The sequence below is a fragment of the Pleurodeles waltl genome, chromosome 8 (genome assembly GCF_031143425.1).
Source record: "Pleurodeles waltl isolate 20211129_DDA chromosome 8, aPleWal1.hap1.20221129, whole genome shotgun sequence".
Classification (NCBI taxonomy): Eukaryota; Metazoa; Chordata; class Amphibia; order Caudata; family Salamandridae; genus Pleurodeles; species Pleurodeles waltl.
The window spans coordinates 1,287,087,915-1,287,115,879 of record NC_090447.1 but is presented as its reverse complement, the minus strand read 5'-3'; the positions used below and the strand labels follow the sequence as shown (position 1 = coordinate 1,287,115,879).

Genomic DNA, 27,965 nt, shown 5'->3' with positions numbered 1-27,965 from the left:
CGGTCCTAGCAGCAAGGTTGCAGATCATGTCCACTGCCATATGTTGGATGCTTTGCATGAGGATAAATAGATAGTTGGCTATCCCTACATACAGCTCATTCTCAAAGTCATGTCGAATAATGATGAATGCCTGTACTATAGTTGTGTTCCCGTGAGTTGGGATCCAATTAAAAATTCTGCAGAGTTAGTTTAAAATGCTGAAATAACTTCCACACACAACATTGACCTGGTCTTTCACAGAAAGGGAATCATCAGTCAGGAAGCTCAGTGTTAGAAATTGGGTCTCTAGTTGACAGAGGTATACACCCTTGTCCAAGTGGGGATCACAATCTAAGTCAGCACACAATCATTATAGTCCTGTGCCCACCCTCTGGTAGCTTGGCACTGAGCAGTCAGGCTTAACTTAGAGGCAATTTGTAAATTATTTGTGCAATAAATCATATAGTAACACAGTGAAAACACCACAAACATACACCACTGAGATTTAGGAAAAATAGATAATATTTATCTGAATAAAATAATGTAAAAACGACAAAGATCCAATAAACACAAGTTTAAATATCACTTTTAAGAGATTTACAAGAGTCTCAATCCTTAAAAATCAATAGTTGTTTCTTTATAACACACAGTACTTGGGATGCGTCAAAAATAACGACGTGCGGGGACCGCAGTGGAGGAGATGCGTGGAAAAATAAAGTGTTACATCAAATTTTCCGGCACGGCACAGACGTTGCGTTGTTTCTTTCCACGCTGCAAGGGGTTGCATCATTTTTCAGACGTTCAGTCTTGGTTCTTCACTGCAATGCGGGGATATTTTGACACCCAATGACGATGCTTTGAAAATCCTTGATGCGCTGGTAGAACAAGCAGGTGCTGCGTCGATCCTGTAGGCGATGCGTCAAATTTTCCATCACAAGGCAGGCACTGCGTTGAAGTTTCAGTTGGGAAGTTGGTGCTGCATCGTTCCGGTTGGCGGTGCAGTGATTTACCAGCCGCGTGACAGGTTTTGCGCCACTTTTTGCATGTGTTGTGACAATTTTCGATGCACAAGGATTTTTTTGAAGAGGTGAAGTCTTTGTTGGCCCTGAGACTTCAGAAACAGGAGGCAAGCTCAATCAAAGCCCTTGGAGAGCACTTTAGGAGGAATGTAGAGTACTTCCAGCAGAGTCAAAGGCCAGCAGGGCTTCAGGGCAACAAACAAGGCAGCAGTCCTTCTCAGCAAAGCAGTCTAGATGGGTCCTTTGGGTAGCCAGACAGTTCCTCTGACAGAGTGCAGGTGTAGGTCCAGAAGTGTCTGATTTGGTAGGGTCAGAGACCCAGTTTATATACACCCCAAATTGTATTTGAAGTGGGGGAAACTTCAAAGAGTGGTTTTGAAGTGCACAAATTCCCCTTTCAGCCCAGTCCTGTCTACCAGGATCCCTGTGGGGGACTATCAGTCCTTTGTGTGATGGCAGGCCACTGGACTTTGAAATGTAAGTGTGAGCCCCTCCACCCTTCCTGCCCAGGAAGACCAATTCAGTATGCAGATGAATGTAGATGTGACCGAGTGTCCTGTGTTTGTGGTTGTCTGGGTGGAATGCAGAAGGGGAGCTGTCAACCAGCGCAGACCAGGCGTGGATTGGTGACAGGCTGTAAGGCACGGATGGTAGTAAGTGCAGAGAAACGCCCACTTTCTAAAAGTGGCATTTCTAAAATAGTGTCCAACTTCATTAGTAAGCAGGATTTTCCATGACCATTCTGGCCATACTAAATATGATATGGCTACTCCTTCCAGATCAGAATCTGCCACTTAAAAATATGTGAAGGCAGTTCTAATGCTAATTTGTGAGAGGAGCAGGCCTCAAAGTAGTGGAAAATAAATTTATGAGTTTTTTACTACCAAAACATGTAAAGCACATAGGTACATGCCCTGCCTTTTACCTACATAGCACCCTGCCCTATGGGTTACCTAGGACCTAGCTTGGGGGTGACATATGCAGAAGAAAGGAAGTTTAAGGCTTGGCAAGCAGTTTTAAATGCCAAGTCGAAGTGACAGTGAAACTGCACACACAGGCCTTGTAATGGCAGGCCTGAGACATGGTTAAGGGGCTACTTATGTGGGTGTGACAATCAGTGCTGCAGGCCCACTAGTGCATTTAATTTACAAGCCCTGGGCACATGTAGTGCACTTTAATAGGGACTTATAAGTAAATTAAACATGCCAATTGAGTAGAAACCTATCTTACCCTGATTTTAGGGCGGCATCTCATGTACTTTAGCACTGGTTAGCAGTGGTAAAGTGTCCAGAGTCCTAAAGCCAGCAAAAAGTAGGCCAAAAAAAGAAGAGGGGGAAGGCAAAAAGTTTGGGATGACCCTTCAGTGAGGCCATTTTCCACCACTCAGGTTCTTGACTGCCTTTTTGGGCTTTGGGACAGAGCCCAAAGAAACTGGCCACCAAGTATTCCAAACACTATTGGCCTTCTCAAATAGATTGCATCCAGTCAGCTACTTCCATGAGACATCCCATGAGATTCCCTCTAGTACTGTGGTTTTTAAACTTTTGACTTCTGTGGACTCCCACTGATCAGTAATGGAAATAGGAGTCCTCCGCCTAAGTGTTTTCGATGGTTTAATCTGCAAACAAATATACAAAAAATACACAAAAAGTGCAGAAACAAGCATTCATCAAACAAATACACACATTATGAAATATTTTATTTAACTCACAAACAATTATAAAAAATAAACATTGTAATTTTAATGGGAAGGTTGGAGCTTCTCTAAAGTCAAGTGAGGCCTCTTCCCTTTCTATACTATATTCTGTTGCATGCACTTGCTGTGCTCTCATGCATCAATCTGAGAATATTAAGCTAATATTTAGCCTCCAGATTCAAATGTCTTCACATTTGCAGAACATTTTTAAAATTAAATTTTTACATTTTGCTTCTTTATTCATGTGCACTTTACAAGTCTGTTAATATTATTTAATTTGTTAAGTATTCACGGACCCCCTGAGTAGACTTCCCAGACCCCCCAGTGGTTCCTGGACCACAGGCTAAGAACCACTGCTCTAGTACGTTCACAGTTCTCATCAATGGAAAAAATTAATTGAGTATCATTCACATACAACATAATATCAAATCCCCATGCTTTAACAATTCCAGCCAGAAGAATCATATAGACATTGAAGACAATAAGACTCCGAGATGAACCCTGGGTGATGCCGCAGTTGACCGTCACGGTATTCGTCTTTAAAGGAGGTAGCTGAACTCACTGTGAATAATTACTCCAAAAAAGAGCAAAATCACTTAGAATGCAGTCCAATCTCATGTAGACTTTGTAACAGTAAACAATATGAGACTGTATCAAATGCAGCAGACAGGTCAAGAAAGATGAGAGAGAGCAGTAGATTTGTCCTAATCTCCCAGAAGCCTGATTTTATCCAACACTTCCAACAACATTGACTTAGTGTTGTTGGTTGCTTTAAATCCCCTTTCTGAGAATATGTTGAATATGTTGGGTATTGATTAATTTTTCCAGAATCTTAGCAAGGTGAGGAAATAGGGAACTAGGACATTAGTTCACCTTGTTTGCCAGATTAGCACTGTTTTTTTCAACAAAGGTAATGCCAAGGCATGGTTCCAATCAGAGGGCTACTCAGCTTGCCTAAGAGATCTATTGAAAAGCTCAGTTAAATATGGGCTGAGAGTAGAGGCAAGACGTGAAGGCCATCTACTCTGATGGCTAACCTGATTTAACTTTTGTCATTTCCTCTTCTATCGAAGTGGACATGGTCAAATGTGCCCCAGCTGAGAGTGGATGAGATAGTAGGGACTTCCATATTTGGACTGACCATCTCCGCACATGGCTGGTTGAGAACCCTGAGTAGATTTTCAAATGTTTTCCATAAAAAAAAGTTGCCAGATCCTCACAAATTGATACTATAGACGAGATCGCCTGGTCAGCCATGGCAGGGTGTGCCAGTTCTTTAACAATTTTAAATAGTTCCCTTTAGGAACAAATGTTTTCTTAAGTTTCCCTTGCAAAAACCTATTCAAAGGCTACAGAGTGGAATCAAATTAATCTTGAAAATTTGAAAACGTTTTTGGGTTTGACGCTCCTGACGAGCATTATACATAAGCCAAAAGTTCCAATGATCTCTGTATGATAAGGACTTACTTTTTGATTTTTTCAGAACGTCTTGGATTTTTTTTTAATCAACATTTTTATTGAGTTTATATAGCAACAATATGAAGCCCAACAGGTCGTAGAGGAGCTGCATAAACCAAGCATCGTGTCAGACAATAGCACAGAACATAGCAAAGTCTCTTGGTCGGAATGCACTTTTAAGGAATCAACACAGCGCGTTTGACAAATGTACATTACTCCATATCGGTATCGTCCCCTCCCCAGGTCCCCATCCATTTCCCCCTCACCTTATCATGTTTATGGCGACAGCCCCTCACTTCATACACAAGCTTTTCTTGGTGAGCACACCAGTCCACTCTCCTGCGCCACCTTTCTACCACTGGAGCTGTCTCTGACTTCCAGCCTGCAGCAATGTCCCTCTTGGCCACCAAGCAGGCAGTTCCGACGAATGCTCGGTCTGCTCTATTTGAACCGACTCCATCGAAGGACCCCCAAGAGGATGCGTACTGGGGCAACTTCCAGCTCCTCCTTCAAAACCCTAGCGATCTCGGACGTCACTGCCCGCCAATAGGATACAATATGTGGGCAGGTCCACACCATATGAAAGAAGTCTGCGTTCGGGCCTGCGCAGCGCGGACAGTCAGTCTAAGGCCAGAGGCCCATTCTATGGAGTCTCACAGGAGAGAGATAAGCCGCCTGGAGATAATAAGTTTGCACAACCCGGAGTCGGGAGGTCATGGTTATTGTCCGTGGGGCCATCAGAACGTCTCTCCAGTCGTCGTCATCCATTGGACCCACCCAGTGCTCCCATCACTCACAAAGCACATCTAAGGGCTGTGTTGTGTGTGTTGTCAATGTATGGTATATGCGCGACACTCCCCCTTTGCCCAAGTGACCTATCAGCGTCCTGGCCTCCACGGGGCTAAACTCAGGGAGGACCGTCCTGGCCTGAACGTGTACATGCAGTGCGTGACGAAGTTGCAGGTATTTGTGGAATTGGGAGGGGCAAGGGAGAACTGCTGCTGAAGCTCTTGGAATGACCACATATAAGTACCTGCCCAGACATCTCCAAGCAGTGATATGCCAATAAGGTCCCCTTTATGGAACCCCTTGAGTGCTGAGACATCCTTAAGCCACGTTCCCTGCCACAGCGGGGTCTGCTGCGTGAGACAACACCACCAACCTGTCTCCGTCTGAGCCGCCCTCCACCCCATCAGCACCACCCTCGTCACCTCCAGAAGATTGCGTGGCAATGGTTCGCTATATAGCAGCCCCATCAAACTAGGAAAGTCGAGTGTCAATAGTTCCAGCCGATATGCCGCGTCTGACCAGCCAGTCATTAATCACCAATAGCTGAATCACAAGTTAATAATGATAGAGGTTGGACATCCCCAGTCCACCCTCGTGCACGTCTCCCTGGCAAAAGCAAAAAGCCACGTGGGGGCGGGAATTGCACCATAGGAACTGTTGCGCTACAGTCTCTGCTTCTTTGAACCATTTCCTGGGGATGGGGTAGGGGTAATTCTGGAGCAGGTAGAAGTATTGGGGGAGCACCATCATTTTGTAAAGCGCTATCTGGCCCAAGACATTGAGAGGCAGAGACCGCCATCTCTGGAGGTCCTCCTTGACCCTCCGTGTCAGAGGTTCAACATTGAGGGACCACGCTAGTTCAGGCAACAGTGCAGTCTGGTATCGGAAGCTGTTACGTTGAATCGGAATGGTACTCTGCCTGTCGTAGCAGTCCCTGGCTGGGTGAAGTGGGATCAAGAGCGATTTACTGGGGTTAAGCATCTGGCCGGAAGCCTCTGCGAACAGCTCCAGCAGATGCATCACTCTAGGACCGCTACTTTCGTACTTTACAGCTTTATTTCGGTAAAACAATACCATAAAAGCATACTGACAAAATTCTTACATTTCTAGAAGGAACAAAGACACTTTTTAAAAGAAAAAAGACAAAGAAACACTAAAAACTGATCGAGACCAAAGCTCCCTCAGGGCCATACAATACAAATAGGCGAGTTATGGGTATAAATGTTATTAAAAAATCAACAATTAATCACTAAAACACTATAAAATATACAGTACACATCATCATGCAGATCGCCATATAAATATTATAAATTTTTATAAAATACCCCTAAAGTATAAGCCTTAATACAAAAAAACAGTTAAAATTGCTATCTTGCTAGTAGTATCATTAACTATAGACTAGCTAGGACCGCTACTAGCTGGGCTTGCTAGGAACAGAAGCACGTCATCCGCATACAGGGCGATACGATCCTCTCCTCCAGTAGGCCATGACCAGCCCTCAACCAAGGGGTCCTCCTTGATAAGCTTCGCCAGCAGCTCCATCGCCAAGGCGAACAGCAGCGTGGATAGGGAACATCCCTGGCGCGTGCCCCCACGGATAGGGAACCGGTTGGACACCACCCCGTTCACTTGCACCCGGGCCGTTGGATTGGAGTACAGGAGTCTTACTAGTGCTCGAAATCGTGGCCCGAGCCCGACTTCTAACAGCACTTGCTGAAGGTAGGTCCAGTCCACTGTATCAAAGGCCTTCTCGAAGTCCAGGAGGAGAAGTGCCAGTGGAGAGGTCAGCAGGTTCTGGTTTTGCCAGGGCCACATATAGTCGCCTGACACAGTGTCTGGTGCTCCTGGCCGGCATGAAGCTGCATTAACCTGGATGGATAAATGAGGGCAACACCTTTTTCAGCCTAGTAGCAAGGATGACAGATAGTATTTTCAGTTCGGTATTAAGCAGCGAGATGGGGCGGTAAGCCGCACAGCATTGTGAGGGGGGCTGGTCCTCGGGATCACCACTATAGTGGCCAGATCCACATCGGGGGGAGACACCCATTTCTTTCGGCCTCTTCGAACATGGTAAGCAGGTGGGGGTAAGGATATCACAAAACTTTTGGTAGAGCTCCGCCGGGAAACCGTCGGGCCCGGCGTCCTCCCAGCAGCCAGCCCCGAAATGGCTTCCTCAACCTCCTGCAGTCCCAGAGGCCCGTCAAGGTCTTGCTTTTCCTTTGTCGAAATCACTGGAAAGGACACCTCCTCCAGCAAGGGGGCCTCTCTCTCAACCTGAGACCTGGCCCGCTCCTCATACAGCTTCCTGTAGTAAGTGGGGAAGCTCTGCGCTATCTCGTATGGGGTCTGGGAGATGGCGCTGGAATCTTCGATGACCTCTGGCACAATTCTACTCGCCATTGGTCCAGTGACGAGCCAATGGAGGAGCTTGCCATTCTTGTGTCCCCACCCGTATACCCGGGCTACGGACGCACGCCACATGTGTTTAGCTGCCTCAATGGTAGTGTGTTGAATCTCTTCCCTAACTATGGTTAATTGCCACGCCGCTGATGGAGATATGGTATCGTTAAGCTGGCCCTCTAAGCGCACAGCTCTGGCCTCCAGGGCCAACACTTTCTGAAGACATGTACGTTCCTGCACCCGAAGGAGATGCTTAGCGTGCCCCCTGAGAGTGGCCTTGCATGCCACCCAGATCGTACCCGGGGATGATACAGACCCAAGATTAAAGGCAAAGTAGTCTGAAATGTGTTCCCCGAGAGCTTGGGTGTAGTCAGTGTCTTGCAAGTACCAGGCATTAAGCCGCCACATTGGGTATCTGGCCGTTTCTACATCGTCGAAACAGAGGAGTATTGGCGCGTGATCTGAAACCCCCTGAGGAAGGATCAAGGGCTGGCAGGAGGAAGAGATCTATTCTGGCGTGGGTATGGTGTGCTGCGGATGTGTGAGTGTATTGCCGTCGGTGGGGGTGCCAAGTCCGCCACACGTCACAGAGACCTAAGCTGTCAACCCATTTACACAGCCATATCTATCTCCGGGTGAAGAACAGAGTTAAAATCTCCCCCTATTATGGTTAGGCCCGAGGGGAGTCCAGCCACCACGTCTCTAAGCTGCGCGAGGAGCCGCCCCAGCACGCCCGAGGGGGCATAGGTACTAAGTATATTGATGGGTTGCCCCCGAGAAGTCCAGTGACCATCACGTATCGGCCCTGTGGATCAGATCGGTTGGCCGTCACCACCATGGGCAGGGAGCAGTGTAGCAAAACAGCTGTGCCTCTCGAGCCCTTAGTGAATCCTGCGTGATAAACTCTGCTGAGCATGGGGAACTTGGTACCCAGGAGGTGAGTCTGGGGCAAAACGACAGACAAAGGAGAACACTGCTGATCATTTAATTTTATCAAGGAGCCCGTTTACATTCCAGGAGAGGACTCAATTAGTCTATTCTAGTTTGTGCAGGGTGAAAATAGTACTGTGAGAAGTGTGCCTGTCTGGGTTTTCCTCCACCACCAACCTAGCAAGGGCAAGAAAACGCAATGCAAACCCCATAGGGAACAACTGTAGTCAACTGTACCCCCATGACTCCCCAACTGCCCCCCACCCCATACTTCTAGGCCAGAAGCATCAGTCGCCCTAAGCTGTGCCCACAGCGTGTCAACTGCAAGCTTGGAGTGGTGGACCCCTCCTTTAAATCTGAGTTCTGCAATCTGGCTCCCTGCCGCCCCGCACCCCGCACCCCGCACCAGAGAACATGTCCCCATCCCGGCCTCCCCGCACTATCACGCATCAGTGGGCCAGGTTCAGGGGAGCAGGGGGAGCTGGCTAAGACACTCTTTCTCTGAAGCCTTGTCCGGGCCCTCCTGGCTAGGGTCTCTTGGCATAATATCACCCCGAGGGGACCCGGGCTCAGTTGTCTCTCTGCCTCGGGAGTGCCGCCCCGGCCGCTCCACCTCCTCCTGCGGGAATGGGTGCACCTGCGCCCTTCCCGTGCTCCGGGGGGCCGCCGGGTTCTGACACCGGGCAGCCCTCTCCTGGTCGGGGGGGGCCTCAACGCATCACTCAATTCTCTTCCGTTAGCCAGTCCCATGCGGTCTCTGGCAAGTCAAAAAAGAAGGCCTCCCCGTCCATGAGGACCTTAAGGCGTGCTGGGAAGAGGAGCATATAAGTCAATTACAGCGCTCTAAGTTTTTGTTTCACTCCTTCGTATGAGCAGCGTCTAGCTTGCACTTCGCGAGTGTAGTCCGGAAAAATAAAGATCCTGTTATTGTCCCAGCGGAAGTCCAGTTGTGTTCTGGCCTCCCTCAGGATTACATCCCAATCCTTGAAGTTAAGGAGACGTGCAATCATCGGCCGCCGGGGTCCGCCCGGGGAGGCCGGGGCATCAGGGCCCTGTGCGCTCGTTCGATCGCAAACCTAGGGGAGAGTTTCTGAGCAGGGACCCATGACTTGATCTAGCCCTCCAGAAAATCTATTGCACCATTTTCCTCTGCGCCCTCCGGAAATCCCACGAAACGTAGGTTGTTACATCTGGAGCAGGTTTCCGCATCCTCTGTTCTATGGTGGAGTTCCCCGTGTGGGTCTGTAGCTGGGTGACTTTGGCCTTGAGATCCGCAAGTTCATCTTCTGCCTGGGAGACCCGGCCTTCCACCTCCGTGATGCGTCCCACTGCCGCTCGCAAGTCCTGTAGCAGCAGGCCCACATCTTCTCGCACCTCACCAACCTTGGTCTCAATCGCCAGTTGTGAAGACTGGATGGCTTGTAGGATCGTGGTGGCCCCTTCCGCTGTGGTGGTCTCTGACAAAGGTATGTCCACTGTTCACGATGCAGACTGCCTGGCAAACTGGTCGATACGTTGCTGTGACGCGGGTGGCTGCTTGCTGGCCCTATCTTTTCCCATGCCTGCTGCCAATCTGTGCCTAGATGAAAAGTCAGGCCCTGATTCTTGTTGCCACAGCCTCAGTGGGTCTCTTCAGCACAACTGCTTACCCCCATGAGTCCGCTCTCACCCCAGCCGGGGCTTCTCGTTCACCGTCGCTCCACCAGCAGATCCACACCTCTTGCACTGGGGGTGTTTGCTCCCTGCTTGGCTGCTTGTAACCCCCCAGTCTTCCTCCAGGGGTAGGGCAGACAGTTCTAGGCCACGCCGTCCCGGGGGGTCCACACACACCAGGTGCAGGCCCCACAAGGCACTCCCGGACCGTTTCTGTCACGGCAGGAGGGGCAGCCACTAATCTCTGGGCCACGCACGGCTTCGCTGTGTCACTCTGCCGATGCTCCGTGGGCCTGGCTCCACTTATGCCCGGGTCAGTGATCTCCCGTGTGCCTTCCACCAGCCGCCTGCACCCACACTGTCTCTGCCGTGCCTCCAGTCGGCAGGATGGACCGCTTGACTTGGCCCGCGGGCTCATTAGGAAGCATGGGCCCGCCCACTCCACGCACCGTAGGCCTCCTCTGCCGCCACACGCCCCAGGCCGCAGAACGGGCCTCAGGCTGCAGATGCCGGGGACTTCTCTCCGGGGTTGCCGCAGAATGCGGCTTGCTTCATCGACGGGGCCAGGAGCGCCCCTACCACTGCAGAGCGCCGCTGCTTACTGCTGCGCGGCGCCCCAACAGCTCCACGGGGATCCCGCCTTCTCCAGCCGGCCCCAAGCGCGTCACCGGCGCTGGCCTCACCCAGCCGACCTCCGCCGCCGACTCCGCCACGGCCCAAACGAAGGCGCCTCTCCCCCCACCGCTGCAGCGGGTCCTCACGCAGGTGGCGCTCAGGTAAGAAGGGCCGGCGGGGTGCAGGAACGGCGGGCCAGTATCAGGTGGATGACGGAGGGGTCCGGAGCACTCATAGAGTGCAACTGCCATCTTGACGCCCGTGGCCACGCCCCCCACGTCTTGCATTTTAATGACACTGCTGATAGGTCACCCCTATTGTGTTCGTCTGATAATGTTTTGTCGTAAATTGGACCACCTAATAGTGCAGTCTACAGAACTATATACTCCTGGCAAGAACGTAGTGGCTGATCTGGCATGGATGTTGTACAAAGCAGGGCTGTACAAACCAGGCTAGAGAGCTCAGAGTGTTACCAATGTGTACCTCCTTTGTAAAATCTTTACTGGATACACTTAAAATCATCCAGTGTACACTAGGAAAGCCTTGTAGTTTTTTTACCATCTGGTCGACCAGAATTTTTCACTGCTAGTGAGAACATGTCACGATTCACTACTTTTGAAAAAGGAGCACAATTTGTGTCTTTATAATTTCTACACTGCATTTTCACTTTTAGAGGAGTTGTTAACTATGGTAAATCCTGGATTTGGTACAATCAGGACCAACATGAAATGTTTTCCAATAGAACTTGTGTGGGAGAAACTTGCAAAAGGACTATATGCTGCTTTATTTTGCTAAGAACTGCTGGAAGTCAAGTCGCATGAAGGGATAGGCATCTTCTTACCACTATACCTGATGAAAACACACAACCAGTGTAATTTTACACTCAGGTTGCTAATTGTATTTTGGAGTACAAGCACATGAGATGGGCAACCATAGCAGCCAGACGCTTCAGATGTACAATTCTTCAGCACATAAATCCTATATTTGGAAGACAATGTGGGCAGCCTATTTGATGATATTGATTATATACAATGCATGTCTTGATTGCTCCCAATCAACAGCCGAAAAGAAGATGCTTTTTGTTGATTGTTGAGAGGAGCGACCCTTGACCCCAGGGTAGGTCGCTCCCCTGTCCTCACAGCGCCACCAGATCCAGATCCCCTGTTCTGCCTTCTCTTCTTGCCTGCTTCGCTGCCTGTGCCCCGAGTGTCTGTGTTGCCGTTTGTCTGCGTTCGCGCTCCCCTTTTTTCCTTCTGTATCCCCGAGTGCCTGTGCTGTGTGATCGCGCTCCCCCGGTTTCCTTCTGTATCCCCGAGTGCCTGCATCTTCTGAGTGCCGTCCCCCTTGCCCTCCCGCCGTCTCCCCCTCGTTTTTTCGCCTTTTCGGCACTTTGTCATTTTTCTAGGCCTCCTCGCCTTCGGAGCCTTTTTCCCGCTGCTTTTTTGCTGCTTTTTTCCCCCTACCCGCCCTCCTCCCGCCTCCCGGCTGACCCCGCCTCCCCGGCTACCCCTTAAATGGCGGCCGCGCGCAGCGGGCGCGCCGCTGGCGTGCCGAAGGCGTGCCTAAGGCAAGCCCGTCTGCGCCCGTCCGCGCCTGGACCGCGCACAGCGCCCGAACCCCTGGCCCCGCGCCCCCCGCCTGACCTACGACTCCGCCACCCTCGTCAACCTCAACCCCGGCCGCACTCTGGGCTGCTACCGCGCCCACCCCAAACGGACCCAAGGACCCTTCACCTGCAGCAACTGTCACTTCACCTGCCTACGGACCAACACCGCTCCCGTCAAGAACGACTCCCCCGGAAGCAATCTCCACTGCATCCTGGTCAACACCCGTTCCGTCCACAGGCACGCCATCGAACTGTGGAACCTCATCAACTCTACGAACCCGGACATCGCCTTCCTCACCGAGACCTGGATGAATCCCTCCTCGGCACCCGACATCGCCATAGCCATCCCCGACGGCTACAAAATCATCCGGAAAGACCGCACCAACCGCATCGGAGGAGGCATCGCCATCGCACACAAAAACTCCATCCGCATCTCAACCAACACCGACAACTCACTCCCCGACGCCGAACATCTCCACTTCACGATCCACAGCGACCCCAAGACCACCCTCAGAGGCACCCTCATGTACAGACCACCAGGACCCCGCACCAAATTCAGCGAAGACATCGCAGACTTCGTCAACCCTCACGCACTCCCGTCCACCGACTACATCCTCCTAGGAGACCTCAACTTTCACCTGGAGAACCTCACCGACAACAACACCACCGCCTTACTGGACAACCTCGCCAACCTGGGACTGAATCAGCTAGTCAACACCCCCACCCACTACGCCGGACACACGCTCGACCCCATCTTTGTCACGACTCACGTGCTGCTTGCGCCTGGAGTTTGCAGATCTTGAGGCGTGGATCTTGAGGGTTCGACTTTGTCCCAAAAAGGGGCGACTCTTTCTGGTAGCCACGGTGCTGTAGGCGAGGAAACGCCAAGGACAGACCGTGACCGTGAGAAAGTAGCGCCAGAGGGAAAAAACCCCTTCAGAAGAAGAGGAAAAAACCTCCCAGAAGATTCGCAGGGGATTCCTGGAACAAGAACAGAGGAACAGGAATCAAAGGAACTGACGTAACACAGAAATGGCGAAATCCAGAGCCAAGGGCTAGGAAATCAGGAGCGAGGACACTAACTGAAACAGAGAGTGTTGCAGCGCAAAGAGGGAAAGAAAAAACACCCTTAAATACCATAAAACAGGAAGTGACCCACAGGAAGAAAAAGGACACCATCTTGCATAGGGAAAAGTAGATAGAATAGACTGGAGCAGAAACCATAGAGAATAGGGAAGGAGGAATGCTGGGAAGACAGAGGTAACCTGGGAAGGGGAAAGACATAAAGGACAGAGGAGAAAACAGACCCAAAAAGAAAGAAAGACAGAAAAGAAGAAAGAGGAGTCCCCAGACAGGTAAGAGGGGTCAGGAGACCCCAACAAGACGGAGGGAGAGCGCAGCGCGAGGCCCCTAGTAAGTCCTGGGGCCTCGCAAGGTGCAAGAAAGGCTCGGGGCGCGCCGCGTCTTAGAGACGCGAAGCGCGGCCCGAGCCGAACGCGCGGCTTGTGCCGAACGCTCGGCTCGCGCCGCGCGGTGCGGCGCGACAGTAGGCCCCCCTCCCGAAGGCCCTGGTTTGAAAGGAAATAAACGGTGAAAGCGCTGAGTCAGAAGAGGAGCATGAACAGAAGATGCATCTTCCCAAGAACACTCACTGAGAGGATAACCCTTCCAATGAATCAGATACTGCAGACGGGTGTGAAAAAGACGAGAGTCACAAATCTCCTGAACCTCATATTCAGGAACATCATCCACTAAGACAGGAGGAGGACAGGAAAACTGACGGGAGTACGGATCTGGTACATAAGGTTTGAGTTGGGAGACATGGAAGACTGGATGAATCTTCCATGTGTGAGGCAAGTGAAGACGGACAGTGACGGGATTAAGCAACTGGAGAATACGGAAAGGCCCGTAATAGCGAGGTGTGAATTTGTTCTGAGAAAGACGTGAGGGTAAGAATTTAGAAGAAAGCCAAACTTTATCCTGTGGAAGGTAGTCCGGAGTTGCCCTACGTTTCTTGTCTGCTACTTTCTTCATATATCTCTTGGTGTGTAAGAGATTAGAACGAATCAGTCTATGGATTTGTAGAAGACGTTTGGAAAAATGAGTAATAGCGGGTAAGGGAGTGGGAGACAGAGAAGAAGTAGGAAAAGAGGTAGGATGAAAACCATAAGAACAGAAAAAAGGAGTGGTCTTGGAGGCACTATGGACTGAGTTATTATAAGAGAACTCAGCGATAGGGAGATAAGTGTTCCAGTTGCTTTGAGTTGAGTTGCAAAAACAACGAAGGTATTGTTCTAAGCCCTGGTTCAGACGCTCGGTCTGTCCATTGGTCTGGGGATGGAAGCCCGATGACAGAGCTCTATCGATGTTTAGTGTCTTACAAAAATACCTCCAGAACCGGGAAATGTACTGAGGACCTCTATCAGATATAAGAGTATGAGGGAGTCCATGAAGACGGAAGATATGTTCAATGAATATCTGGCTTAATTCTTGGGATGTAGGTAGTTTTTTCAAGGCAGTGAAGTGAGCCATCTTAGTAAAAGAGTCCACAGTGACCATGATTACTCGGTTTCCTGCTGAGAGTGGTAACGAACACATGAAATCGGTGGAGATGGTGTGCCATGGAGTTGGCGGAACCGGCAAGGGCTGTAGTAAACCCGCAGGCCTGGTTCGGGGAATCTTGACTTGAGCGCATGTGGGACAAGCCTGAACGTATGTTTCAATGTCTTTTTTCCAAGTAGGCCACCAGAAAAATCGGGATAACAGTTCTTGCGTGGCCTTGATGCCTCTATGACCAGCAACCGGTGAATCATGACACATTTGTAATGCCTTTTCTCTCACTCTGTTAGTGGGGATGAATAACAGATCGTGATAATAATAGTATCCTTGTCTCTTATGTAAAAGAGGCCTTAAGTCCTCTATTTCATCATCAGATAGATTGGGGTACTCCAGTTGTACCTCCTCCAGAAAAGACTGGGCTACCCCAATGATCTTACTAGGTTCCAGTAGGGGTTGAGCTGGGACAGGAGTACAATCTGGATAACGACGTGATAGAGCATCAGCCAGAATGTTTTGGGAGCCAGGAATATATGTAATGCAGAAATCATACTGGCTGAAGAAGAAGGCCCAACGAGCTTGACGACTATTTTGGCATACGAAATTTCGTAAACATTGTAAGTTTCGATGGTCTGTTCTCACTTCAAAAGGTTCCTTGGAACCCATCAGAAACTGCCTCCATTCAATACAAGCTGTTTTCAGAGCCAACAATTCTCTTTCCAATACTGAGTAATGTTGTTCTGCAATAGAGAGTATATGAGATAAATAGAAAACAGGATGTTCAAGACCATCGTCTTCTTGTTGTTGGAGTAGAACGGCACCAATGGCTTTTTCAGAAGCATCGGTGACGACAATAAATCGTTTGTTGGTATCTGGATGTCTTAAGATGGGAGCTTGTGTAAATGCCTTCTTTAATTCTTGAAAAGCTGTTTCAGCAGTTTTAGTCCAGACAAACCCTTTAATAAGATTTTCCTTCTTTAAAGTGTGAGTTATGTGGCTAGTTTGTTTAGCAAAGTCTGCGATGAATTGTCGATAGAAGTTCGCCAATCCTAGAAAGCATTGTGTTTCTTTAATGGAGGATGGAGAAGGCCAATCTAGGATAGCTTGCACCTTTTCTTGATCCATGGCTACTCCGGTGGTACTTAAATGATATCCTAGATATTTGACTTCTGTCTGGTCAAACTCACACTTTTCGGGTTTGCAAAACAGTTGATGTGCCCGGAGTCGTTGAAGAACTTGTTTAACATGGGAAGAATGGAGTTTGGGATTTCTGGAATAAATAAGAATATCATCAAGGTAGATTACAACTGTCTGATTCAGGAGATCCGAGAATACTGAGTCCATAAATCTCTGAAAAATTGCCGGGGCATTAGTAAGACCGAAAGGCATTACCCTGTATTCAAAATGACCAAATGGAGTCCTAAAGGCCGTTTTCCACTCATCTCCTTCTTTAATGCGTAAGAGGTGATAGGCTCCCCGTAGATCTAGTTTGGTAAACCGTTGAGCCCCTCTGACTGCCTCTAAAATGTCCCTTATGAGAGGCAAAGGATAACGATCTTTAATAGTTATTTTATTCAGGCCTCGAAAATCCAGGCAAGGGCGAAGGTCCTTTGTCTTCTTGGGTACGAAAAAGAGAGGAGCCCCAGCCGGAGAAGACGATGGAACAATAAGCCCACTTTGAATATTTTCATCCAAATACTCCTTTAGTACTTCCTTTTCAGTTTCCGTGAGGGAATACATCCTGCCAAAAGGAACGATAGTGCCAGGTTCCAAGGGAATAGCACAATCGTAATCTCGATGTGGAGGTAACACAGGTTTGGAAGGTTTTTGGAAGACATCTTGAAATTCCAAATAGTGTTCAGGAACTCCTTGGACTGTATTTATGGTCGAACCGGTGGTGCCCTCCGTGATAATTGACCTCTTAGGCGACCAATACTTGTCTGAAGCAAAACAGTGCTCGTGACAGAACTGTGAAGACAAGGAAACCGTCCGGGTAGCCCAGTTCACATATGGATTATGTCTGATGAACCACGGGATTCCAAGAATGATGGTATGGTTGGGGGAAGTTATAAGATCAAAGGAAATGTGTTCCTGATGGTTACTGATCTGTAGATTTAGCATCAGGGTAGTTGTATCTACTGGACCCGATGATATCAAAGATCCATCCACCGTGTGAACTTGTTCTGGAACCTCCTTAGGTTGTATAGGAACTTGTTGAGTGGTGGCCCACTTCTTATCCATATAAATGCCACTAGCTCCACAATCTAGTAGTGCCATAGTCTTCTCTAGACGGCCATCAGGTAATTGTAACATTACTGGTAAAGTGAACAAGGATGTGGTATTGTCGTTGAAAGAACTGATGGAAGGTATGGCTGCTAATCCCGTCCCCTCCCTTCTTACAGAGGACGGGAAGCGGCGTTTCCCGATGGCCTTGATGGACGTACTGGACAGGTACGCAGTATGTGGCCGGCAGATCCGCAGTATAAACACAACCCCTTCTTTCGTCTTTCTTCTCGTTCGCTAGGGGAGAGAGGGCCTCGAGTTGTATCCACCTGCATGGGTTCTCCTTCGGTGTCTCTGACAGGAGGGCGAGGTTCCTCAGAACGATGTGGAAAAACTCGTGAGGTGCTTGGTTGAAAAGACCCTCTGCTTTTTCTCTTCTCTGCTCTCCGTTCCTGAAGGCGATACTCGATGGAGAGGGCTTGATCCATCAGGCCACGAAGATCCTCCACTCTGGTGGAATGTACTAGTTCGTCTTTGATCTCTTCTTTGAGTCCTCTACGAAACAAAGTCACCAAAGTACGTTCCACCCAGGTGGTCTCTGCCGCTAGTTGACGAAAGCGTGTAATGTATTGAAGGACTTCTTGTGAACCTTGATGAATATCGCATAAGGCCTCTTCTGCTGAAGCCTCCAATCCCGGGCGACTAAACATCAGCTTGAAACGGTTCACAAAGGCAGAATAGTCCGACAATACCGGATCGTTAGATGATACCATCGGGGTTGCCCAGGCCAAGGCAGGACCAGATAGGGCACTGATGAGATAACCCACCTTTGTTCTGTCATGGGAGAATTGGGTGGGTCGGAAGGCAAAGTACACTGTCAAGGAGTCAAGGAACTCTCGCAGCTTGGTTGGTTCACCCGAAAAACGATGGGTAGAGGCGGAGAGCGTCGGGACATCACCACTACGGAAGGCCAAGGCCTGTCGCAACGCAGCATTCTCACTGCGTAGTTGCTGTAATTCTTGAGCTTGTTGCTGAATTGTAGTTAGCAGAGCTTGATCCGGATCCGCAGCAGCTACCACAGTGTCTTCCATGGTGTTAGAAGACGTCGGGATGGTTAGGCGCTGCAATCTGTCACGACTCACGTGCTGCTTGCGCCTGGAGTTTGCAGATCTTGAGGCGTGGATCTTGAGGGTTCGACTTTGTCCCAAAAAGGGGCGACTCTTTCTGGTAGCCACGGTGCTGTAGGCGAGGAAACGCCAAGGACAGACCGTGACCGTGAGAAAGTAGCGCCAGAGGGAAAAAACCCCTTCAGAAGAAGAGGAAAAAACCTCCCAGAAGATTCGCAGGGGATTCCTGGAACAAGAACAGAGGAACAGGAATCAAAGGAACTGACGTAACACAGAAATGGCGAAATCCAGAGCCAAGGGCTAGGAAATCAGGAGCGAGGACACTAACTGAAACAGAGAGTGTTGCAGCGCAAAGAGGGAAAGAAAAAACACCCTTAAATACCATAAAACAGGAAGTGACCCACAGGAAGAAAAAGGACACCATCTTGCATAGGGAAAAGTAGATAGAATAGACTGGAGCAGAAACCATAGAGAATAGGGAAGGAGGAATGCTGGGAAGACAGAGGTAACCTGGGAAGGGGAAAGACATAAAGGACAGAGGAGAAAACAGACCCAAAAAGAAAGAAAGACAGAAAAGAAGAAAGAGGAGTCCCCAGACAGGTAAGAGGGGTCAGGAGACCCCAACAAGACGGAGGGAGAGCGCAGCGCGAGGCCCCTAGTAAGTCCTGGGGCCTCGCAAGGTGCAAGAAAGGCTCGGGGCGCGCCGCGTCTTAGAGACGCGAAGCGCGGCCCGAGCCGAACGCGCGGCTTGTGCCGAACGCTCGGCTCGCGCCGCGCGGTGCGGCGCGACAATCTTCTCCTCCAGCAAACACATCACCTTCAGCCACACCACCGAACTCACCTGGTCGGACCACAGCTGCGTCCACTTCATCTTCAAGAAGACCACTGTGCACCACCACACTCAGCAACCACCAAGAAGACACTGGAATCATATCACCACGGATCAGCTCGCATCAACCCTCTCCCAGAACCGACCCACCAGCACCACCAACCCAAACGAAGCCGCCAACAACCTCACCAACTGGATCTCCGACTGCGCCAACCTCCTGGCCCCCCTGAAAACTCAAGCCAGCACCAACAACCACAAGAAAAACTCCTGGTTCACCCCCGACCTCAAGGACTCCAAGAAAGAATGCCGCGCCCGCGAGAAGACGTGGCGCCTCAACCAGACCGAAGAGAACATGTCAGCTCTCAAGGACGCCACCCGCCAACACCACCAACACCTCCGCGCCGCACGAAAAACAGCCTACCGGAACAGACTTGACAACAATGCCCACAACAGCAAGGAACTATTTGGCATCGTCAAAGAGCTCTCCAACCCGGACGCAGAAAACAACTCCATCCCTCCATCACAGGACCTCTGCGACTCCCTCGCGACCTTCTTCCACCACAAGATCACCGACATATACAACAGCTTCCCGACCACCGACGCGAACCCCCCCCCCGGAACCCGCTACCGACATCACCACCATCCTCACCTGGAGCCCAACCACCACCGAGGAGACCACCCGCATCATGAACTCGATCCACTCCGGATCCCCATCGGATCCCTGCCCGCACCACATCTACAACAAAGCCGACGACATCATCGCACCGCACCTCCGAGATGTCATCAACGCCTCCCTCACCACCGCCACCTTCCCGGAAAGCTGGAAACACGCAGAGCTCAACGCCCTCTTAAAGAAACCCACAGCAGACCCCACCAAACTCAAAAACTTCCGGCCCATCTCTCTCCTGCCGTTCCCCGCCAAAGTGATTGAGAAAATTGTCAACACTCAACTCACCAACGCCCTGGAAACCAACGACTCCCTCGACCCCACACAGTTCGGTTTCAGGACCAACCACAGCACCGAAACCGCCCTCATCGCAGCCACGGACGACATCAGAGCCCTGACCGACAAGGGTGAGACCGTGGCCCTCATACTCCTGGACCTCTCCGCAGCCTTCGACACGGTCTGCCACTGCACCCTGATACGACGCCTCAGCAACGCCGGCATCAGAGGCAAGGCCCTCGAATGGATCATCTCCTTCCTCTCCGGAAGGACTCAGAAAGTCCGCCTGCCCCCCTTCAGATCCACAGCCACGGAGATCATCTGCGGCGTACCTCAAGGATCCTCCCTCAGCCCCACTCTCTTCAACATTTACATGACCCCCCTGGCGAACATCGCACGCAAACACGGACTCGACCTAATATCATACGCCGACGACACCCAGCTCATCTTATCCCTCACAAACAACCCCACCTCAGCTAGGACCAGATTACATGAAGGAATGAAGGAAGTGGCGAACTGGATGACAGACAGCCGCCTGAAACTGAACGCCGACAAGACGGAGGTCCTCATCCTCGGCCCCACTCCCACCGCATGGGACGACTCCTGGTGGCCCCCCGCCCTAGGCAGCACTCCCCAACCCACCGACCATGCGCGCAACCTCGGCTTCATCCTGGACTCATCCCTCACCATGACCAGACAGGTGAACTCGGTGACCTCGGCATGCTTCAACACCCTACGCATGCTCCGCAAGATCTTCCGCTGGATCCCCACCGACACCAGGAAGACCGTCACCCACGCCCTCGTCACCAGTCGCTTGGACTACGGGAACACCCTGTATGCGGGCATCACCACCAAGCTGCTGAGGAAACTCCAACGGATCCAGAACGCTGCCGCAAGACTCATCCTGGACACCCCTCGCCACCACCACATCTCAGGACACCTGAAAAAACTCCATTTGCTCCCCGTCAACAAGAGGATCACCTTCCGACTCCTCACCCACGCACACAAAGCCCTTCACAACCTCGGACCCAAACTCATCAACAGCCGCGTCTCCTTCTACACTCCTCCGCGCACTCTACGATCCGCTGGACAGGCCCTGGCAGCCATACCCCGCATCCGCAAAGCCACCGCCGGAGGAAGATCCTTCTCTTTCCTGGCAGCAAAGACCTGGAACTCTCTGCCCAGCCACCTTCGCGCCATACCTGAACACCTCTCCTTCAGAAGGCAGCTCAAGACCTGGCTCTTCGAGCACTGACCCCCCCCCCCAGCGCCTTGAGACCCTTTATGGGTGAGTAGCGCGCTTTATAAATGCGAATGATTGATTGATTGATTGATTGATTTTGAGAAGATCATTATCAGCAGTCTCGTCTTAATTAAAGATTAATGATCTTATTCTTGCAACTGAAAAGAAGATGCAACATTACCGAAGGGGCTTAGTTTGTACCCAGCATGGATAGCGGAGAAAAGAGATGGTACTGCATCCCAAGTTTTGCAAATAGAGCCTTTTACCACTCCGTTTTACTTTGTGCCATCCAAACGAGAACCTTTCAGAGGCATCTCGAAAATAAGAGTCGTTTTCTACAGCTTATGGTTCTGAGTCACAGTCAACATATCTCTTGATGTTTTGTAGCATGTAATAACGTTCATATTAAGTTTGTAAATACTTACACTGAGGCTTAGTGGATTTGTTGTATTGATCTCTGGTTTGAGTGGCATTTGTAGAGCCAGTTCTGCATGTTTAACATTATGTTTTATTGGGGAATGGTGCCCGGTGGTGTATTTTATTTAGCAGATCACTGGTGGTCTGGCTCGGCGGGGATTGGCAGTGTGTTAGATGGGGGAGGAGTTCTCTTTCAGGTAGGTGACTGCGGTGGGAGCATGGCCGTTTTTATAGCGCACGTCTGCTGGTGTAATTATATAGTGAATGGGTGTGTCTTTGGTGGGTGAGTGTTTGAGTTTTAGGTGGGCAAGTGACAGCCTGGTGGCAGTATGAAGGATGTGTGAATGGCCAGTGGTGCTGTTGGTGTTTTGCTGTTGGGCTACTGCTTACAAAGTTGATTTCCCTCTACCAGACCAGCCATTTTCATTGCACTGATTTTTATTTTTATCTGCCAAATGGATTGTGCTGTGAGTGTAAATTATCTTCTTGCAAAATGTCTGCAGTCTAGGGTTAGTCTTTGATTTGCTGATGAAAAGCACCCCTAACTATTTTTTTGTTGGAAACGTGATTAGCAAAGGAGTTGAAGGAGTGCTGTAAACCATCCGAGTTTCTGGTCAATGGAAAAGTCCTACCATCCAGGATTCCTCCAGTTACCCAGTGATTACTGTATTCCTAAATCGTGGTCATGATGATTTGAAGGAAAATAAATAGCCTCAATATCCAATTGGGCTGGCTGCGTTATTTGGGCCTCTGACCTTCTAGTACCAGGGGAATAGTACAAACGAAGTAATTTCTAAAAACTAGACTCCCAAGTGAATCAAGGAAGCTGTGCTTGCATGGACTTTACAGAAGTCAATTAGACTTGAGTCACAAATTGTGCCTTTGCGACTAAATAAGCATATACAAAAAAAAAAGTACATGGAGAAAAAAGCAGTTACAAAGCGTATATGGTGGTGGATGGGGGGCACATACAAAAGGGGGCTGTAAGAGGAGGATGAGGGTGCAGGGCCTCCATTTGCAGCTGGCTCTCATGATCCCCAGTGTGAACATATGCGTGAGTCTCAGTCATTGTCGCCATCAGAGACATCAGTGTCCAGAGTTAACATATAATCACATGGTGGCTGCCACATGTCTTTAAGCATGGATGTGCGGGGCTGGAGTACAGGGTAGGTTTCGCTGGTGGTGTCACAATAAATCATGTGCTTCAGCCATTCATCTTTGGTGGGGGGGCTACTAACCCAATAAAGAGCTGTCAAACGCTTAGCCAGTAGTAGCGCAATGGCAGTGCATCACCCAGATCTGAGCAGAAGAGATTTGACATATCCCAGCAGGGCCAGCAGGGGGTAGGGCACAACAGTGAGCCCAGTCATTGATGAAATCAGAGCAAGGGTCTGGAGCCAGTATGTTTGAATAACAGAACAGGTCCATGTGAGGTGTATCAAGTCGACATAATCGGTTCCATGTTTTGGGCTTTTATGCAAGCTCATGGGATCAGTTTTCACTAGACCATGTACTGTGTTGTATGCATGATGCATAAACTTATACTGTAGCAGCTTATGCCTAAGATTAGAGGAGATGAGTTTCATTTGCGTGCAACATCCTGTCTGGTGCAGGGTGCCCTAAGTTGCGCTCCTATGCTGGCCGGGTCCTCTCAATGCCCACTGATTTCAAGGCTACGCAAGACTGACAGAGCTTGGAAACTAATCTAGACCCGTCGGTGGAGGTGATCATCAGTGTCAGTGTCGGCAAGTTATTAGGCTCTACCGGATATGAGGGTAATCTGTCTGGCAGTGTGTTACGCCGGCGTGAGAGTATGAAATGGTCCATATCTGTAGAGACTGCGGTAGCTGTAATTGCATTGTGTGTGATAACATGTCAATCTGGAAAAAGATCTCCCATTCTATATATGTTATGAGCCCATAAAGCACATTGTGCCACTTCTCCCTGGGTCAGAGGTATCCTAGGGTTATGGATTACTGGTATGGCTGGAGAATAAAGTAATAAAGCAACTCTTCCCCCAGATACCTGTGCAGCTTTGCTCATGCCCAGCTTGTAGTGGATAGTGTTTGAATATCTTTGGGATCTCTTGGGAGACCCAATGGCAAGACAGAGGAGAGTGGGGTTTTCCCTGCCTGGTAGTTGGGCATCTGGGTAGTACCACTACTATGAAAGGTGACATTGTGCTACCAAATAATACAATTATAAATCCGGTACGCTAAAGCAAGCCCTTTCACATGGAAGTGTCAAGACCTCCCACCAAATCCTGGGCCAGCGGCCCACCCGGATCAGGCAAAGCAGGAGGCTCTGCATGGTTGTGAAAAAGCTGTTAGTCAGAGGGATCGGTATGTTTATAAACAAATACAAGAAATGGGGGAAGATTACCTTTTTAGTAATGGCAATGCATCCAGCCATAGATATTGGTAGCTTAATCCAGCGTTCGGTCTGTATAGTAAGCTTGTCAACCGCTGGACCACAGTTCAGGTGGATCACCATTTCCTTTTGCCTATGGAGAATAATACCTAGGTACTTGGGGAAGTCATCACACTAGACGAGGAAGTAGTCTAACTCGCATTGCACCGTGGCATCATTGAGAGGAAAAAGCTCTGATTTATTCCAGTGTATGGAGAGTTCTGTGAGGTACACAAATCTAACAATTCCACAGATAATTGGAGTTAGGATGATGGTGTGGTCCCTGACAAACACTAAAATATTGTCTGTGTACATACAGAGCAAAAGTGGTTCATGCTACAACTGCAGAACTCGATGCAAATAGCGATCCTGCAGCTGTCTGACCCGGGGGGTCTAGAGCAATTATGAAAAGCAAGGGCAACAAGGGGCAGACCTGGCAATTCCCTCTAGTCACCAAGAATGGGTCTGTAGTGGAACCATTCACTCTCATTTGAGCCACCGGGTTGGTGTATAGGAGCATAATCAGATCTAAAAAAAGGCAAGGAAGTTCCAGTTTGATCAGTGGCACCTTCAAGAATGGTCATTCCAGCAAGTCAAAAGCCTTGCTGAGCTTTAAGTTAAGATTGGTTGATCTATGTGGAACAAGGGCCTGTTTGTATCGGTGATATGATTTGTTCCATCAAAAGTGCGAGTCCCATGGTGATCTCTTTGGCTAAAATCTCATTATCGATGTTAAGACATGAGAGGGACCTGTATGACATGCACAGATGTGGCCCCTTACCAGGCGTGACCAGTAAAGTTATCACAACCTCTCTAAGGGGGAGAGGGAGAGACCCAGCCTCAATTGACTCCACTTAGACCTCCAAGAGGTGGGGAGCTAGAGCATACTTGCAAGCCTTGTAGAAGGTACCTATAAGACCATCCAATCCCGGAGCTTTAGATCCATCTAATGCGTCTAACCGTCAACCAGACCATTGCTACCTCTGCTAGCTATTCAGAAATCACAACAGTGTCCTCTACAGTTCACACAGTATACAGCTGTTGGTAATACTGCATAAATTCTTTGGATATTCTGTCAACCGCAGTCTTTCCTTCAGCGGCAAGGAGTTTGGTCACATAGTTACTGTGTGGGTTAGGGCCCAATAGTCATGCCAATGTGCATCCCGGCCTCTCTCCTTTACCATACTTATGTGCTTGTACACATTTCCCAACGTGGGTCACCTCACACTCTGCAAGATCTCTAAAATTGTCTAAGAGGACTGATTGTCTGTGAAGATGAGTATCATGTCCCCGTCTCGCAGAATCATGGTCATTATTCAGTAGCTCTTGTTCTATGCAGTCTTAATCATTGCATATGCTTTTGAGTATTTCCATATACTTGGTGATCCATACGTCACAAATTAAAGCCTTGAAGGGCTCCCTAAAGGTAGCGTGCATGGTGACTGATCCCGTATTGAGTGTAAAGCATTCCGTTGTGGAGTCAGGCAATTTCAATGGGAAAGCCATGTCATATAAAGTGTTGTCAGGGAATCGCCACTGTCTCGCTAACATACCCTTGTATGGGATTTTTAAGATTATCTTCTCTGGAGGGTGATCTGATAAAGTGCAGGGGAAATGTTTTATACCTTGGGAAATTAACTAGTAGTTGATTCGGGTCCAAACACCATGGGGCACAGAACAGAACATGTAGTCCGCTGTGTTGGCATGGAGAGCCCGCCACACATCGATCAGGTGTCTACAGTAGCCTGGAATACACGCAAGGTGCAACATTTAACACTGACAGTCACACTGGTAGAGTCCACTAAAGGATTATATCAATCAATCAATCAATCAATCAATCATAAGATTTATAAAGCGCACTACGTACCCGTGAGGGTTTCAAGGCGCTGGGAGGGAGCAGGGGGTGCTGTTCACTGATCTAAGGGTTTGAGGAGTCTTCTGAATGCGAGGAGGTCTTGGGTTTGGTGTAGGTTGGTCGGGAGGGAGTTCCAGGTCTTGGCGGCGGGGTAGGAGAAGGATCTGCCGCCGGAGGTCTTTCGCTAGATGCGGGGGACGGTGGCCAGGGCGAGGTTCGTGGAGCGGAGCTGGCGGGCGGGGGTGTAGAAGTTGAGTCTGCTGTTAAGATAGGCAGGTCCGGTGTTGTGGAGGGCCTTGTGTGCGTGGATGAGTAGTTTAAAAGTGATCCTCTTGTCCACAGGGAGCCAGTGGAGGTCTCTCAGATGGTGGGAGATGTGGTTGTGGGCGGGTATGTTGAGGATCAGTCGGGCGGAGGCATTTTGGATGCGCTGGATGCGTTGTAGGTGTTTGGCAGGGATGCCTGTGTAGAGTGCGTTGCCGTAGTCTAGCTTGCTGCTGATGAGGGCTTGTGTCACGGTTCTTCTTGTTTCAGTCGGGATCCACTTGTAGATCCTGCGGAGCATGTGGAGGGTGTTGTAGCAGGAGGAGGAGACTGCGTTGAACTGTATGGCCATGGAGAGGGAGGAGTCAAGGATGAATCCTAGATTTCGTGCATGGTTGGTGGGAGTTGGAGGGGTTCCCAGTGCTGTCCTGGTGGACAGAGTTGCCCCTGGGGGGGAACGAGAGTCACACCCCAGGGCTGGAGTGGGCAACACCACTGTGTTGGCCCTGGTGGTACTATCTGCCCATTGGGATACATCTGTGAGCAAAGTAAAGTTAGGTGCTGCACAGATGGTATCTACAGATGTGGAGAAGGGTTCCCCATGGGTTAGCTTAGTTGGCCCTGAGAGTATGGACAGAGGGATCCAGCTGGAGTCAGGAAGGCGTAGAACTGGAACATGCCCCTGCTGTTGTGGGCCTGGGCCCTTGTTCTATCGCCCCAGTCAGGGAAGTACATCAAGGTATTGATTGTTCTCCCCTGGCTTTAGGCTGGTAGGGGGTCGTGTTGGACTTTTTTGCTTATGCAGGGTCATCCCCAATCTTTTTGCCTCCTGCCTCCTATTTTTTCTGACCTGTTGCTGTTGGCGTTTGAACTCAGTGCTCAAGTGCATATGCTCTCTGTGTAAAATTGTATGTAATTGGTTTATCCATGATTGGCATATTTGATTTACTAGTAAGTCCCTAGTAAAGTGCACTAGAGGTGCCAGGGTCTGAAAATCAAATGCTACTAGTGGGCCTGCAGCACTGGTTGTGCCACCCACATAAGTAGCTCTGTAATCATGTCTCAGACCTGCCATTGCAGTGTCTGTGTGTGCAGTTTTAACTGTAAATTCGACTTGGCAAGTGTACCCACTTGCCAGGCCTAAACCTTCCCTTTTCTTACATGTAAGGCACCCCTAAGGGAGGCCCTAGGTAGCCCCAAGGGCTGGGTGCAATGTATGGTTAAGGTAGGACATATAGTAATGTGTTTTATATGTCCTGACAGTGAAATATTGCTAAATTCGTTTTTCACTGTTGCCAGGCCTGTCCCTCTCATAGGTTAACATAAGGGCTACATTTAAATCTGATTAAAGTGTAGATTCCCTTTGGGAGCGGATGGACATGTGGAGTTTGGGGTCTCTGAGCTCACAATTTAAAAATACATCTTTTAGTAAAGTTGATTTTAAGATTGTGTGTTTGAAAATGGCACTTTTAGAAAGTGGGAATTGTCTTGCTTATACCATTTCTGTGACTCTGCCTGTTTGTGGATTCCCTGTCTGGGTCAGTTTGACAGTTGGGCTGGTTTCACCTCACACTAGACAGTGACACAAAGGGAGCTGAGGTGTAGCCTGCATATCCTGATGAGCCATCTTTGCTAGGAGGGAGGGAAGGAGTGGTCACTCACACCTGAAAGGGCTGTGCCTGCCCTCACACAATGCAGTCTCCAACCCCCTAGTGAGTGTCTGGGGCCTGGCTGGGGCAAGGCAGGCTTTCACATTCCAAAGAGACTTTACTTTGAAGTATGCCTACTTCAAAGGAGAAATTGGGTATAAAAAGGGCACCCAAAACCACAGACTTTAGAAACACTTCTGGAACCAAGAGGAACCTCTGCCTGGAGAAGAGCTGAATAGCTGAGGAAGAAGAGCTGCCCTGCCTGTGACTGTGCTTTGTTGAGCTATCCTGCAGTTGCTGCTTCT

General features: G+C 49.6%; 1 protein-coding gene across 1 annotated transcript in view; it reads left to right on the top strand.

The window, feature by feature from the left end:
• Positions 1-10,463: 10,463 nt before the first annotated feature.
• Positions 10,464-27,965, top strand: part of LOC138249596 (adiponectin-like) — an 83,737-nt gene continuing 66,235 nt past the window's right edge. Inside the window, exon 1 of the mRNA XM_069203537.1 lies at positions 10,464-10,700. Coding sequence (XP_069059638.1) covers positions 10,464-10,700 — 237 coding nt within the window. The remainder of the gene's footprint in view (positions 10,701-27,965) is intronic.